Source organism: Otolemur garnettii, unplaced genomic scaffold (assembly GCF_000181295.1).
Source record: "Otolemur garnettii isolate 467f Iridium unplaced genomic scaffold, OtoGar3 scaffold00029, whole genome shotgun sequence".
In the NCBI taxonomy this organism is placed as follows: domain Eukaryota; kingdom Metazoa; phylum Chordata; class Mammalia; order Primates; family Galagidae; genus Otolemur; species Otolemur garnettii.
In genome coordinates, this window is record NW_003852424.1 from 17,090,570 (window position 1) to 17,103,563 (window position 12,994).

General features: G+C 49.8%; 2 protein-coding genes across 3 annotated transcripts in view; one reads left to right on the forward strand and one right to left on the reverse strand.

Annotated features, from left to right (window-relative positions):
* CHAF1A (chromatin assembly factor 1 subunit A) overlaps window positions 1-9,823 on the forward strand; it is a 37,495-nt gene extending 27,672 nt beyond the window's left edge. For both annotated transcript variants that reach the window (XM_003788879.3, XM_023512629.1), the window contains exons 11-15: window positions 1,140-1,232; window positions 2,181-2,436; window positions 2,647-3,119; window positions 8,450-8,555; window positions 9,364-9,823. In XM_003788879.3, the coding sequence (XP_003788927.1) occupies window positions 1,140-1,232; window positions 2,181-2,436; window positions 2,647-3,119; window positions 8,450-8,555; window positions 9,364-9,464 (1,029 nt within the window). In that variant the 3' untranslated portion in view covers window positions 9,465-9,823. The remainder of the gene's footprint in view (window positions 1-1,139; window positions 1,233-2,180; window positions 2,437-2,646; window positions 3,120-8,449; window positions 8,556-9,363) is intronic.
* A 2,673-nt stretch (window positions 9,824-12,496) lies between these two features.
* UBXN6 (UBX domain protein 6) overlaps window positions 12,497-12,994 on the reverse strand; it is an 8,045-nt gene continuing 7,547 nt past the window's right edge. The window contains exon 10 of the mRNA XM_012804583.2: window positions 12,497-12,994. Within this exon, the coding sequence (XP_012660037.1) occupies window positions 12,865-12,994 (130 nt within the window). The 3' untranslated portion in view covers window positions 12,497-12,864.

The window sequence follows — 12,994 nt, forward strand, 5'->3', positions numbered from 1 at the left end:
GGGCTGGGGATTCGAACCCGCCACCTTAGGTGTATGTGGCTGGTGCCTTAGCCGCTTGAGCCACAGGCGCCGAGCCATTTTTAAAAATTTTTTGTAGATCCTGGGCATAGTGGCTCATTCCTGTAATCCTAGCCCTTTGGGGGGCCCAGGTAGGAGGCTCCCTTGAGCTCAGGAGTTCAAGACTAGCCTGAGCTCATCTAAATGTCAAACATTGGAAAAACAAATAGCAAGACCCTATCTCTACTAAAAATAGAAAAATTAGCTGGGCATTATGTCAAACATCTATAGCCTCAGCTACTCTGGAGGCTGAGGCAGGAGGATTACCTAAGCCCAGGAGTTTGAGGGTGATGTGAGCTATGATACCACAGCACTCTACCCAGGGTGACAAAGTGAGACTCTTCTCAGAAGAACAGAAAAAAAAAAGACCAGTCGAAGTGGCTCATGCCTATAATCCTAGAACTCTGGGAGGCTGAGGCAGATGGATTGCTTGAGCTTAGGAGTTCCAGACTAGCCTAAGCAAAAGCGAGACCTCATCTCTACTAAAAATAGAAAAATTAGCTGGGCATTGTGGCAGGCATCCACTAGTCCCAGCTAGTTGGGAGGCTGAGGCAAGAGGATTGCCTGAGCCCAGGAGTTTGAGGTTGCTGTGAGCTATGCTGCCATGGCACTCTACCCAGGGCAACACAATGAGACGCTGTCTCAAAAAAAAAAAATTCTTTTTTTTTTTTTTAGGGATAGGGTCTCTTGCTGTTTTGCTCAGGCTAGTCTTGAACTCCCGGGGTTCATGTGATCCTCCCTCCTTGGCCTCCTGAGTAGCTGGGACTTCAGGAGCTATCACTATACCTGGTAATTAAAAAAAAAATTTTTTTTTTTTTTTTTTTAACTTGTAAGTCACTGAAAGGGCCTGTTAGGTTAACAGAGACTTTGAGAAAAATTTTTTTTTTTTTTTTTTTTTTTTAGAAAAAAAAATAATGGAATCTCACTGGTCTTAAACTCTTGGCCTCCAGTGATCCTCCTGCCAAAGTACTGAGATTATAAGAATGAGCACTGTACCCAATCCTGGTTTACATTTTCATAGGTTTACATTTTCATACTCTTGTTTTCCTATATGATGAACTTAACCTTTTTTTCTTTTTGAGGATGATGATGATGAAGTGGGTGATGATGAAGATGAGGATGATGGGTTTTTTGTGCCCCATGGGTACCTGTCTGAGGATGAAGGTGTGATGGAGGTGAGGGAGGGAAGGAGCAGTGACAGTGGTTCCCTACCTGCCTGGGGTAACTCAGCATGTGCTCTGCTCCTCATTCCAGCCACAGAGGGGATTCTCATGGGTTGGTTTGCAGAAGTGGCTGAACCTTCACTTGGTTTTGTCTGGGAGGGGATGGATCTTGTGGAGATGAGAGGAAATTCCAAGTGAGGGGAGCTATAGGAACAGAAACCTTAGTATCAGAGAGCAGCTGTGGTCTATGAGTTAGAAGGATGGAAACCTTTTTAGCTGAAATACAGTTAACCTGCACCATGACACACACACATCTTAAATATTCTGTTTTGTGACTTTCAACAATTTCATAAATTTGTTCAACCACTACCCAACATACAGTGTAGTACTTCCCTGTCTCTCCAGAAGACTCCCCTATGTCCTTGCAGGAGGGCCTGCCTACCACCACTTTCTGAGTTCTGTAAGACTATCGAACTTTTGAGGAATCTGTATTTAGGGCTCTAAAGTCCTGTCAGAGTACAGCATTTGGAGGTGGAAATTGAGTAAGAGGTCTAGTGGGCTTGAGCTTGAAGGGCATATACTCCTTATATGTCTCAGACCAGGGAAGCCCATGGGGGTCTCATTGCATCCTCAAAAGTATCTGTCTCAGAGGGTGGTCTCGGGCTATGGGGGCAGCTCTGTGATCCCACATTGACCAGGAAATTCAGATTCATGCTAAGAAAGGTGGTCTTTAAAATAACTGACTCGCCAAAGAAGTCAAGTGTGAGTCATTGTTAAATGGAGAAATGCTCTCTGCCTGCATCCTCATGTCCATGGGGCTGTGGGGGAAACAACTTGGTGGTCACCTCCGCAAGTAACTTTGCATCCCCATCTTGTCCTCTGGGTACTGGGACATGGGAGAGCCCCCCCAGAGTGGAAGGGCTGAGATCCCAGATAACCTTCTGCATCCTGACCTCCCAGGAGTGTACTGACCGGGAGAACCACAAAGTTCGACAGAAGCTAAAGGCCCAGGAGTGGGATGAATTCTTGGCCAAGGGGAAGCGGTTCCGTGTGCTCCAACCAGTGAAGATTGGCTGTGTGTGGGCTGCAGATGGGGACTGTGTGGGTGCTGACCTGAAGGTGCTACAGCAGTTCACAGCCTGCCTCCTGGAGCCAGTGCCTGCCGAAGAGGAGCAGACCCCCACGGCCTCCAAGAAGGAGAAGAGGGACCAGCAGAGTAAGTGAGGGGTTGTGTCTTAGAGGGAAACATGGGAGGGAATTAGCTGTGGGAATTTGCTTCCTGTCACTTCTGGAGCAATTATGTGGGTACCGCCCCCCCTTACCCTATTGGCCCTCAGTGAGAGTGGAAGTATGTGCATTTTTTCCCCCCTTAGCACTGTCTGTACACATGTCTCTGCATCTCATACTCATGTCCCCCTCCCACTAGTCCTGGCCCAGCTGCTGCCACTGCTGCATGGCAACGTGAATGGGAGCAAGGCCATCATCCGGGAGTTCCAGGAGCACTGCCGTCGGGGACTGCTCACTGGGGGCGCCAGCAGTCCCCCAAGCCCCGCCTCTTCCTGCCCACAGACCCCTACTGTGGACACTGCCATTCCCTCCAAGGCCCTGCTAAAGCGAATCATCTCTGAGAACTCAGTGTATGAGAAGCGGCCGGACTTCAGGATGTGCTGGTACGTCCACCCACGGGTACTGAGGAGCTTCGACCAAGAGCACCTGCCTGTGCCATGCCAGTGGAGCTACGTCACCATGGTTCCCTCAGCCCCCAGAGAGCCCAGAGAGGACAGTGGTGGCATCTCCACCACAGGGCCCAGCCAGGGGATTCCCATCTCACTGAAGAGGAAGTCTGCAGGAAGCATGTGCATCACCCAGTTCATGAAGAAGCGCCGGCATGATGGCCAGGTGATGGGGCAGCCAGGGCCTGCTGGGGCTTGGGGGTACTTCTGTGAGGGCTTTATATTTTTTAAGAAAGTACTTTTAAGAGCAGTTCATAGCAAAATTGAGCAGAAGGTACAGAGATATTTTTTGTATCCCCACCCCATCCCTGTCTTCCCAATGTGGCATCATGGATGCTCCACGGTATACATTAGGGTTCATTCTTGTTCTTGAATATTCTGTGATTTGGGCACACGGAGAATGGCATGTGTTCGCCATGATAGGATTGTATGGAGAAGTTTCTCTGCCCTAAGATCCCTTGTGAATCACTTGTTCATTCCTCTGGCAACTACTGATTTCTTCCTATCTTCATAGTTTTGCTTTTTCAGAATAGCCTATAGCTGCTACCACATGTTATGTAGCTTCTTTCATTTAGCAATACATGATGTGCATTGACAACTCCTCTGTGTCTGCTTGTGGTTTGATAGCTCATTTCTTTTTCATACTGAATAATATTCCATGTGGTCACTTTGTTATTTTTGTCCTTTCATTCTTTATCTCTGTGTTCATTGAGCATAGTTATTTTGCACTGCTTCCGCACCAGGCACCCTGCCACATCTTGTAGGCAAAGGGAGGTTCACAATGCCATCTGGCTGAGACATAGACAGGAGCCCACTGGGTGGTTTGCTGTATGATTACAAACTGATAAGTGCCTGGAGGAGCCAGTAAAATGGAGCTGTGGGATGTGATATAGGAGGCTGCCTGTTCTCAGGAAAGGAAACCCTTGTGCTGAGAAAGATAGGGGTCCCTGGAGCCCACCCCTGGCTACAGATGGGCTTTGTTAATGTTCACTGTATACTTTCTGTCCTCCCTGAACTATGAATGTACCTAAGTTTCTCTTCATACATTGTCCCATGAGTGTTGGACCTTCATCTGAGGCTGGCATCTGGTAGAGTTACAGGTTTTTGTTTGTTTGTTTGTTTGTTTGTTTTGAAACAGAGTCTTACTGTATCACCCTTGGTAGAATGCTATGTCATCACAGCTGACAGCAACCTCAAACTCTGGGGCTTAAGCAATTCTCAGTATTTTTTTTTTTTTTTTCAGTTTTTGGCTGGGGCTAGGTTTGAACCCACCCACCTCTGGCATATGGGTCCAGTGCCCTACTCCTTTGAGCCATAGGTGCTGCCCAAGTTACAGTTTTTTAGAAACTTGGTTTTAGAGGACAGGTTGAAGGCAGCATAAGAGCCAGCATCTCTGCCTTAGTCCCATAGCCCTACCCAGAGGCAGGTGCATCTCAGGGAACTTCGTGCCTAAAGGTGAGGTGGTGGCAGAGGAGGAAGACATGAGGTACACAGTGGACATCCCGAATCCCCTACCTCATGGCCACTGCTCTGACAATAAAACTGGTCGTTGAGGGCAGAGAGATGGGAGAAATTGTTCCTGAGATGATGTCTTGCTCCCTGCTGCCACCAGACACATGTGGCCTTTGACATGCCACAGGGCTCCCTAAGCTGTCACTTTTGAAGGGAACATTGCACAGTGGTGGTGGTGATGCAACTGTTTTGCTGCTCCTGAGCCCCCATGTCTGCATGGCTTATGGGTATGCTTAGCTGCCTGTGGATGTGGCTCAGCATGGCCAGTGCTCACAGTATTGGCAGCAAGGGCTTCAAGCCAACACTTTCCCTGAATGATGGTGTCTGTTCAAGCCCCTGTTTGAGCAGCAGGATGGTGTCATCATTGTTTCTGTTACCCAAACAGTCTCAGAGGGGCCCACGCATGGCTGCAGTGGCTAAGATGAGCACAGGGAAGGGGAGTGCCCCACATGGACAATGATTGGGTCTGGAAGGGCCCTTAGTTGGTGGCACTATCTGAGCAGTGCTCATAGGCCGCTGACCTGGTCAGCTACCCTCCTCTGGGGAACCCCTGTGCTTCTGGAGTGTTCTGTCATGCTCTCCTTGTCTACCCTAGATGACATCCCCAGCCTTCTCCCACCTTGTCTGTCAGGGCAACCCACTCTCAACAGCATGGGGTATAGCATCTCAGCCCCTGGTCCTCCCATGTTGGAACACAGCTGGGTCCCTGAGCATTACCCTGCCTTGTCCGTCGTGGCCATCCTTGTGAATGTATGTAACCTGTGTTCTGTCCACAGAAAACAATAATCATGCCAAATACCATTTATCAGTTACTGCATTTCATGAGTGGTAGGATGCTTCAAGGTACCCAATCCCCAGGAAAGAAATAACACTCCCAGTTAGACTAAGGCAGGTCAGAGATGTGGGTGTCCAGGAAGCCTAACTTCCCTTGTTAGCATAAGTGGACCACAGCCTCTGCTCCCTGCCATGAGTACAGGAAGACTTGAGGGCCAGACAGGAGTGAGTCAAGGAGCAAGATTTGCTGTGTGTTTAACTGCTGCCCCTATGAGCCTGCCATAATTTGGGGCACATGTCCTCAAGAGAGCAGAGTAGAAAGTTCAGTGTCCTGAGCATGACATCCTTCCCGAGGGAGGGAGAGGGCAGGGGGTCCTAAAGTCACCATTTGTGAAGGCTCTCCTCAGAGAATCTGATGTGAAGGGGATGCCCATAGCCCTTTTGGAGAAGAAAACATGGGGCATCTGGCTCCTGCCAACCCTTTTGTGGTTGCAGAATGGGGGCTGCCAGGGCCTTCCCTGGAGAGGCTGCTTATTATAACCCCCATAGCTACTTCTAGCTGCCAGAGAGCCTGGGAAATGAGAGCTTGGCCCCCTCCCTCCAAAGAGAATTCTTTGTTCTGTCTTACAAGGAATTGGGTTAAGAGAACATCTCTAAACATGTAGCAAGGAGGACCTAAGCTGCAGATATTGGGTTGAGGGGCATAGGAGAGGCTGGGTGGGACCTTCCCCTGATGTCTGCTATAGCTACTGACCAATGATTTCATAACCTCAGGGAAGGATAGCTGTTGCTAAGCTATGAGTGGGGTGGGGTGTGTGCATATTTTTGATTAGGTCAAGCTGTTTTATTTTTGAGAGCCTTATAATTTCTTCATTGAGAGCTCAGAATGAGTATTCATAAGGACTCCTAACCTCGTGGGACCAATAGGCCCAAGTTTGGGCTCCAGCTCTGCTACTGAATGTCTGTGTAGCCCTAGGATACCTCAACTCCTTAAGGCCTTTTTGTATTTTTTTTTTTTTTGCAGTTTTTGGCCAGGGCTGGGTTTGAACTCACCCTCCAACATATGGGGCTGGCACCCTACTCCTTTGAGCCACAGATGCTGCCCAAGGCCTCAATTTTATTTAAAAATTTTAAATGTGGCAGGTATATTTGCCCTCTTCACTAAAAAACATTGTGATACCAAAGCGACATGGAAAGAACCATCTTCCATCACCATGGTTGCTAAATGTTCCTAACTATTATTTTATGGAGCTTTGACTCTTCTGTGTCTATATTTAGCACATGTAGTGGTGGCTGCAAGGTGACAGCTTTTCTGTTAGAACAAGCTGCCCACAGCTCTGAGCATAGTGGGACTTCACATCACATTTTAAGGCCTGTCTTATGTCAGGCCTTAAAAATGTGTGAAGGATGGCGATTGCTCTAGGAAGTTTTAGATCCAAAGCAAACCTAGTGTGTCAAAAACTTGCATTTCCTGTGTGCAGAAATGGCCCAGTGGTGTTGGCAGTGCTAAAGGAAAGGGTTTATTCTTCCTCAGCAATCCCAGGTCCCAGTGACTGTCACAGGAAGTTTTGAGGGGGTCTTACAGTTCTTTGAAGTAGCCCTGAGCATCCTCACAGTAGTAAGCCTTTCAGCTGCAGAAGGGGGCAGCCCAGGAGTGGAACATCCACCCCAGGAATTGGCAGTGCTGCAAATTTGGACCCAGTCTGCCTGGCTAGACACTACACTCTTAAATGCTGGACCAGGAAACCAGGTGGCTTTTCTAGGCAAATGGGATTTTTGGCAAAGAATTCCAAAAGTTTTGAGAAATAGCCTCCCTGTTGAAATAAGTGTGTTTGTTTCTTCTGGGATTGTTTTACTTGCTTGCAGAAAATGTGAGCACACTTGTGGAGGCTTATGTTTGAAATCAGTCCTACCACTTTGTGCGTTTTTCTGTGATAAAAGCAAATGAAAACTGTTAAAGATATCTCACCAGAAATTCAGAACCTTGGGAGAGGCCTTCCCCACCCCACCTCATCCTTCTGGCCCCATCTGCATTTGCCCCAGATAATGCAGGTGGTTTTGTTTTGTTGTTATTATTCTTTGAGACAGAGTCTCATTTTGTCACCCTCAGTAGAGTGCTGTGGCAGTCACAGCTCACAGCACCCTCAATCTCTTGGGCTCAAGCTATTCTTCTTGCCTTAGCTTCACAAGTAGCTAGAACTACAGGCACCCACCACAACGCCCGGCTATTTTTTAGAGACAGGGTCTTGCTCTGGTTCAGGCTGGTGTTGAACCTGTGAGCTCAGGCAATCCACCTAAGTGCTGGGATTACTGTGCCCAACCCTCAGTGGTGGTCTTGCTGGCAGAGCTGGTCTGAGCCAAACTCCAATGAAAAGACAGTCTGGGGCAGAGGTGGGGAAATGCACAGAGGAGAAAATACCAACTGGCTGATTCCCAGCCGTATAGTTAAAGTAATAAAGTCAGAGAAGAATGGATGCTTTATGTCAATTTCTCTTTCCAACCAAACCAGAAATCCAGAATTTCTTTTTGAGTCAAAAGTAATTCACAAGTGGCTCGGTGCTGGTAGCACAGTGATTATAGCACCAGTCACATACACCAAGCGTGGCGGGTTCAATCAAACCCAGCCTGGACCAGCTAAACAATACTGACAGCTGCAACAAAAAATAGCTTGGCATCGTGGTGGGCGCCTGTAGTCCCAGCTACTTGGCAGGCTGAGGCAAGAGAATCGCTTAAGCCCAAGAGTTTGAGGTTGCTATGAGTTGTGATGCCATGGCACTCTACCCAGGGCGACATAGTGAGACTAGGTCTCAAAAAAAAAAGTAATTCACAAGTTATAGTCATGCATTGCTTAACAATGTTCAGAGAAATGCATCATCAGGCAATTTTGCCACAGAGTGTCTGAGAGTGTCACAGAGTATGCTTAGATAAACCTAGACTTTAGAGCCCACCGAGCACCAGGCCGTGTGCTATGGCTGTTTGCTTTCAGGCTACACCCTTGTATAGTAGATTACTGTCCTGAATGGTGTGGACAACTGCAACACAATGTTAAGTGCCTGTTTCTCTAAACATAAGGAAGGTACCAAACAAACTTCTCAAATCAGGGCAGTTTGTTGCCACCCAAGTGTCTGGGGAGCATGAGGAGGGCTTCCCTCAGAATGCCAGCAAGGCAATCACCTGCCCTGCCAACGGCTATGCACCTTGTTTGCCCAGGTTGGTGCTGAGGACATGGACGGCTTCCAGGCAGACACGGAAGAGGAAGAGGAGGAGGAGGACGGTGATGGTGATTGTGTGCTCATGGATGCCCTGGACGCTGGGGGTAAGGAGGGCTCTACCCACCTGGGCATTTAGACTCATAAGGAAGGGGAGAATGCCTACCCCTCACTCTGTGAACGACATGGGGTTGAGCTGAAGCCTGGAGGGGAGTGAGGCTGGCAGAGGTTCCAGCCCAGGCCCTGTAGGATCTGTCTTTGACTGAAAGGCTATCTTTAGAAAACCAAGGAGGGCTGGCTGGGAACTATTGCAGTCACAGCTTCTGAATAAGCTTCTCCAGGGAAAAGGAAGGCAGCTGCCTCTTTGGCTTGGGGAGCTGCATTCCATGCTCCTTGGCAGTGTGAGCTCTGAAAACCCCTCAGCCTGGTGTTGCCTATTTCTTTGACTTTGCCCTGGGAGCTTCCTTCCCTTGAGGGTCAAGTTCACTGAGAAGTAATACCAGAAAGTGCATGTAACGACAAAAGACGAAAACCATTGAGGGAGGGGCAGGGTTGCTGAGGCTCTCCCTCCAGTGGCAACCAAGCAAGACTCTGGTTCATGGATGTGAGGACAACAGACTGGCACATGACTGCTCTGGCCACAGTGCCAGGAGGGTATGGGGTGGGGGTCTTGGAGTAGTCGGGGAAGTCCTCATTGAGGGATGTGCACAGGCCCTGGAGCAAGCATGCGAGGTGGAAGGGTGCTGAGTTCACCTATGCTTTGAGTGAGGGGCAGCAGGGATAGGGTCTGGTAGAGCTCTTCAGCAGGGGGACCAGTAGCCTGAGACTCCCCCCCGCTTCTGACTGCGAGGGGTCTCCTTGTCTGACAGCCAGATAGACACAACCAGTCTGAGACCCCTCCTCTCTTGCCCCCAGAAGTCCAGGCCCCATGTGGAACCACTTCCAGAACTGGGGTTGCATTGGGAATGGACACCAGCAAGAGCCCCCTGCCCTCAAGCCCACTCACCACCTCCTGAGGTCATCCCTCCTGGTCAGTTGGCATGTGTGTGTAGAGTGGTTGGGGTATTCTTGGATATGAACCAAACACTTGAACAGACACCCAACTCCTGTGTAAAGAGCACTTTGTCCTGCTTCACGGACCTCCCAAAGGTTCGGAAAGTTTTATAGAGGATGCTTGATTAGTTCTTTTTGATATTTGTAAAAATGTCACCAAAAGCTGCATATTAATCTGCCCTTTAATAAAGCATTATTGAGATGTGATGATCTGTACAGGAGCCTACTCATGCCCTGCAGGCGCAGAGCAGGTGCTGGGATCAGATGCTTGTAAATGAATTGAAATTCCAGAGCTGTGTGACGTGGGCACCTGGGCTCTGTGTGGAAGTGTATAAACTTATTCTCTAGCCCTGATCTGGTCTCTTGTCTCTCTGTCTCCTTAAACAAATAGCACCTTTTTGAGTGGCTATGTGGGTTTGACTTCAGCCCAGCCCATATGTGCCCTGTAGAAGTGCCATCCTCAGTACCAGTCAGCTCACCTTGCCCTCAGATGGATGAGAAAGGTATATTCCTGAAGTCCTCTTGGGTCACCTGTGCTGGACCCTATGTCAGGTGTGTCTTCAGGGGTGCTGGGTCTGAAGAGGTGGCATCCTTTCCACCTTCAGGTCATGGTGTTCCTGTCCCCACTGCCACAGGGCAGGGAACTGGCTGTAAGTGTGCACAGTAACTCAGCATGAGCTGGACACAGCAAGCCCACAGCTGCCCCACCTGGTCCTGCTCCTCCCTGGCCCCATGTGGGTGGGAATGGCAAACACCTCAATTGTAGGGTGCCAGGCCTGAGCCCAGCCAGTAGGCCAGTCCATCCCCACTGGCCAGACCCTCCTGCTGGGAGGCAGGGTATAGACATGTCCAAAGTAGAGACCATACCCCTGTGCAGTTCCTTAGACTAATTTTAATGCATACTTGACAGCTCAGGTCCTGGTAACAACTGGAGGCACACAGGGGCCGTGGGAGAGACCAGAGTAAGGGGCTCTATTTTCCAGCTAAGCAGCTACCATTGGCCAAGGTAGTGCTGGGGTCCAAAGATAGGGCAGCAAACAAGACTTCAGCTCCTGCCCCAAGCAGCTTACAGGTTAGGGATGTCAGACAGGGAAACAACAGCTGCCAGTGGCTTAAGAGGGACAAAAAGGCATCCTAGAATCTCCTGGCTGAATTTTTTCTAAGAGGAGAATACTTTTGGGGGGGACAGTTTTACTTTGTCACCCTTGGTAGAGTGCCATGGTGTCATAGCTCACAGCAACCTCAAACTCTTAAGCACAAGCAGTCCTCTTGCCTCAGCCTCCCAAGTAGCTGGGACTATAGGTACCTGCCAAACACCTGGCTATTTTTTTTAAGATGGAGTCTTGCTCTTTTTCAGGCTGGTCTCAAACTCCTGAGCTCAGTCAATCCACCCACCTCGGCCTCTCTGAGTGCTAGCATTATAAGCATGAGCCATCTCACCCAGCCTAACAGAATACTTTTAAAATCACTACTGGGAGACCCGTTGGCCCACAGCTGTGGTCTCAGCTACTCCGGACCCCAGGAATTAGAGGCTGCAGTGAGCTATGATGACAGCATTGCACTGAGGCCTGGGTGACAGAGCAAGATCCATTTAGGCTCAGCGCCTGTAGCTCAAGTGGCTAAGACTCCAGCCACATACACCAGAGCTGGCGGGTTCGAATCCAGCCCGGGCCTCCCAAACAACAGTGACAACTACAACCAAAAAATCGCCAGGCGTTGTGGCGGGCACCTGTAGTCCCAGCTACTAGGGAAGCTGAGGCAAGAGAATCTGTTGAGCCTAGGAGTTGGAGGTTGCTGTGAGCTGTAATGCCACAGCACTCTACCCAGGGCGACTAGAGGCTGTTTCAAAAAAAAAAAAAAAAAAAGTCACATTTACAGCCTCAAAGCTTCAAGTCTCCATCACTCAGTTGACAGTTTCCAGAGGAGCAGTGACAACAGGCTTCTATCTAGGGATGGTCCAGGGAGAGGGGACCCAGGTGCCCTCATGAAGACCAACCACATAGGGTCAGCCTGGAGTGAGGGGAGGGGCCATCTGAGGTAAGTGGACAAGAACCCAGGTCCAGGTACCATTTGGGTGCAGACCCCTTGCCCACCAGTAAGCTATAGGAACCACGGCACATGTCCCTGTGAGCTTGTAAGTCCTGTAACCAATTTGGCAGCTTAAAGCAACATATATTTGTCATCTGACAGCTGTGGAGATCAGGAGTCTGACATAGGCTTCACTGGACTAAAGACAGGGAAGAACCTGTCTCCCGGCTCGGCGCCTATAGCTCAACCGGCTAAGGCGCCAGCCACGTACACCTAAGGTGGCGGGTTCGAATCCCCAGCCCGGACCCGCCAAACAACAATGATGGCTGCAACCAAAAAATAGCCGGGCGTTGTGGCGGGCGCCTGTGGTCCCAGCTACTTGGGAGGCGGAGGCAGGAGACTCGCTTGAGCCCAGGAGTTGGAGGTTGCTGTGAGCTGTAATGCCAGGGCACTCTGCCCAGGGGGACAGCTTGAGGCTCTGTCTCAAAAAAAAAAAAAAAGAACCTGTCTCCCACCTTTTTTGGTGTCTAGAGGCTGCCCAGGCCTCTAATTTCCCCTTTGGAGCTAGCAGTGCAGTATCTTCCAATCTCTGCCTCTGACCTTCCTGCCTCTTATGAAGACACTGAGCCATCTGGGTCATCCAGGATTATCTCCCATCTCAAGATCCTTTAACATATCTGCAAAGTCCCTTTTGCCACAGGAAGTAACAGCTGTAATTCCAGAACCAGGACACAGCCATCTTTGGGGAACACTGTTCTGTGGTTCACAGCAAAGGTAACCCTGTGAGATCACTTGCCTTTCAGAACCTCCACGGGCTCAATCCCTGCTATATTCCCCAGAAGTCCTTCCCAAGGAAGAGTGGCTGCCCTGTGGGCTGGGTAGCCAGGCCCTGTTCCCCATGTGCCTCTCAGCTGGCAACTGCTGCCCCTGCCTTTGGCCACACAATCTGAATAAAGCACTAGGAAGCCATATTGAAACATTGTATTTATTTGGTTTCATAATTGAGTAGTGTCACCAGTATTCCCCACAGCATCCATGGCACTCAGAACCAGGCCATGCTGCAGACCTCTCCTGCCCAGGGAGACACCCTGAGGTCTGAGCAACCACTGAGCAGTGGGTGGAGGACTCAGCTTTGGTGCTGCCCCTGTCCCTGCTTTGGGGTACTCGGACATCTGCACACCCTCCCCTGCCGTCAGGGCTCCCCAGCCAGCCAGCACCCCTCCTGTGTTCCTGGAGCAGGGCATGTGTTTCCAGAAGTGGCTGGAGGTTCTATGGGGATGGGGACAGGGTGAGCACAAGACAGACCATGTGGTGGAGGCCAACCCTGCTTTTATTTTATGAGAGCTTCTCAATGGCCGACAGCAGTTCAGGCTTCAGGATGGACGAGTCTGGCTTGGCCCCTGCAGCCTTGACATCCTCCAACACAGCTGCATCCCATGAGAAGGTCAAGAGAGCTGAGGGCACC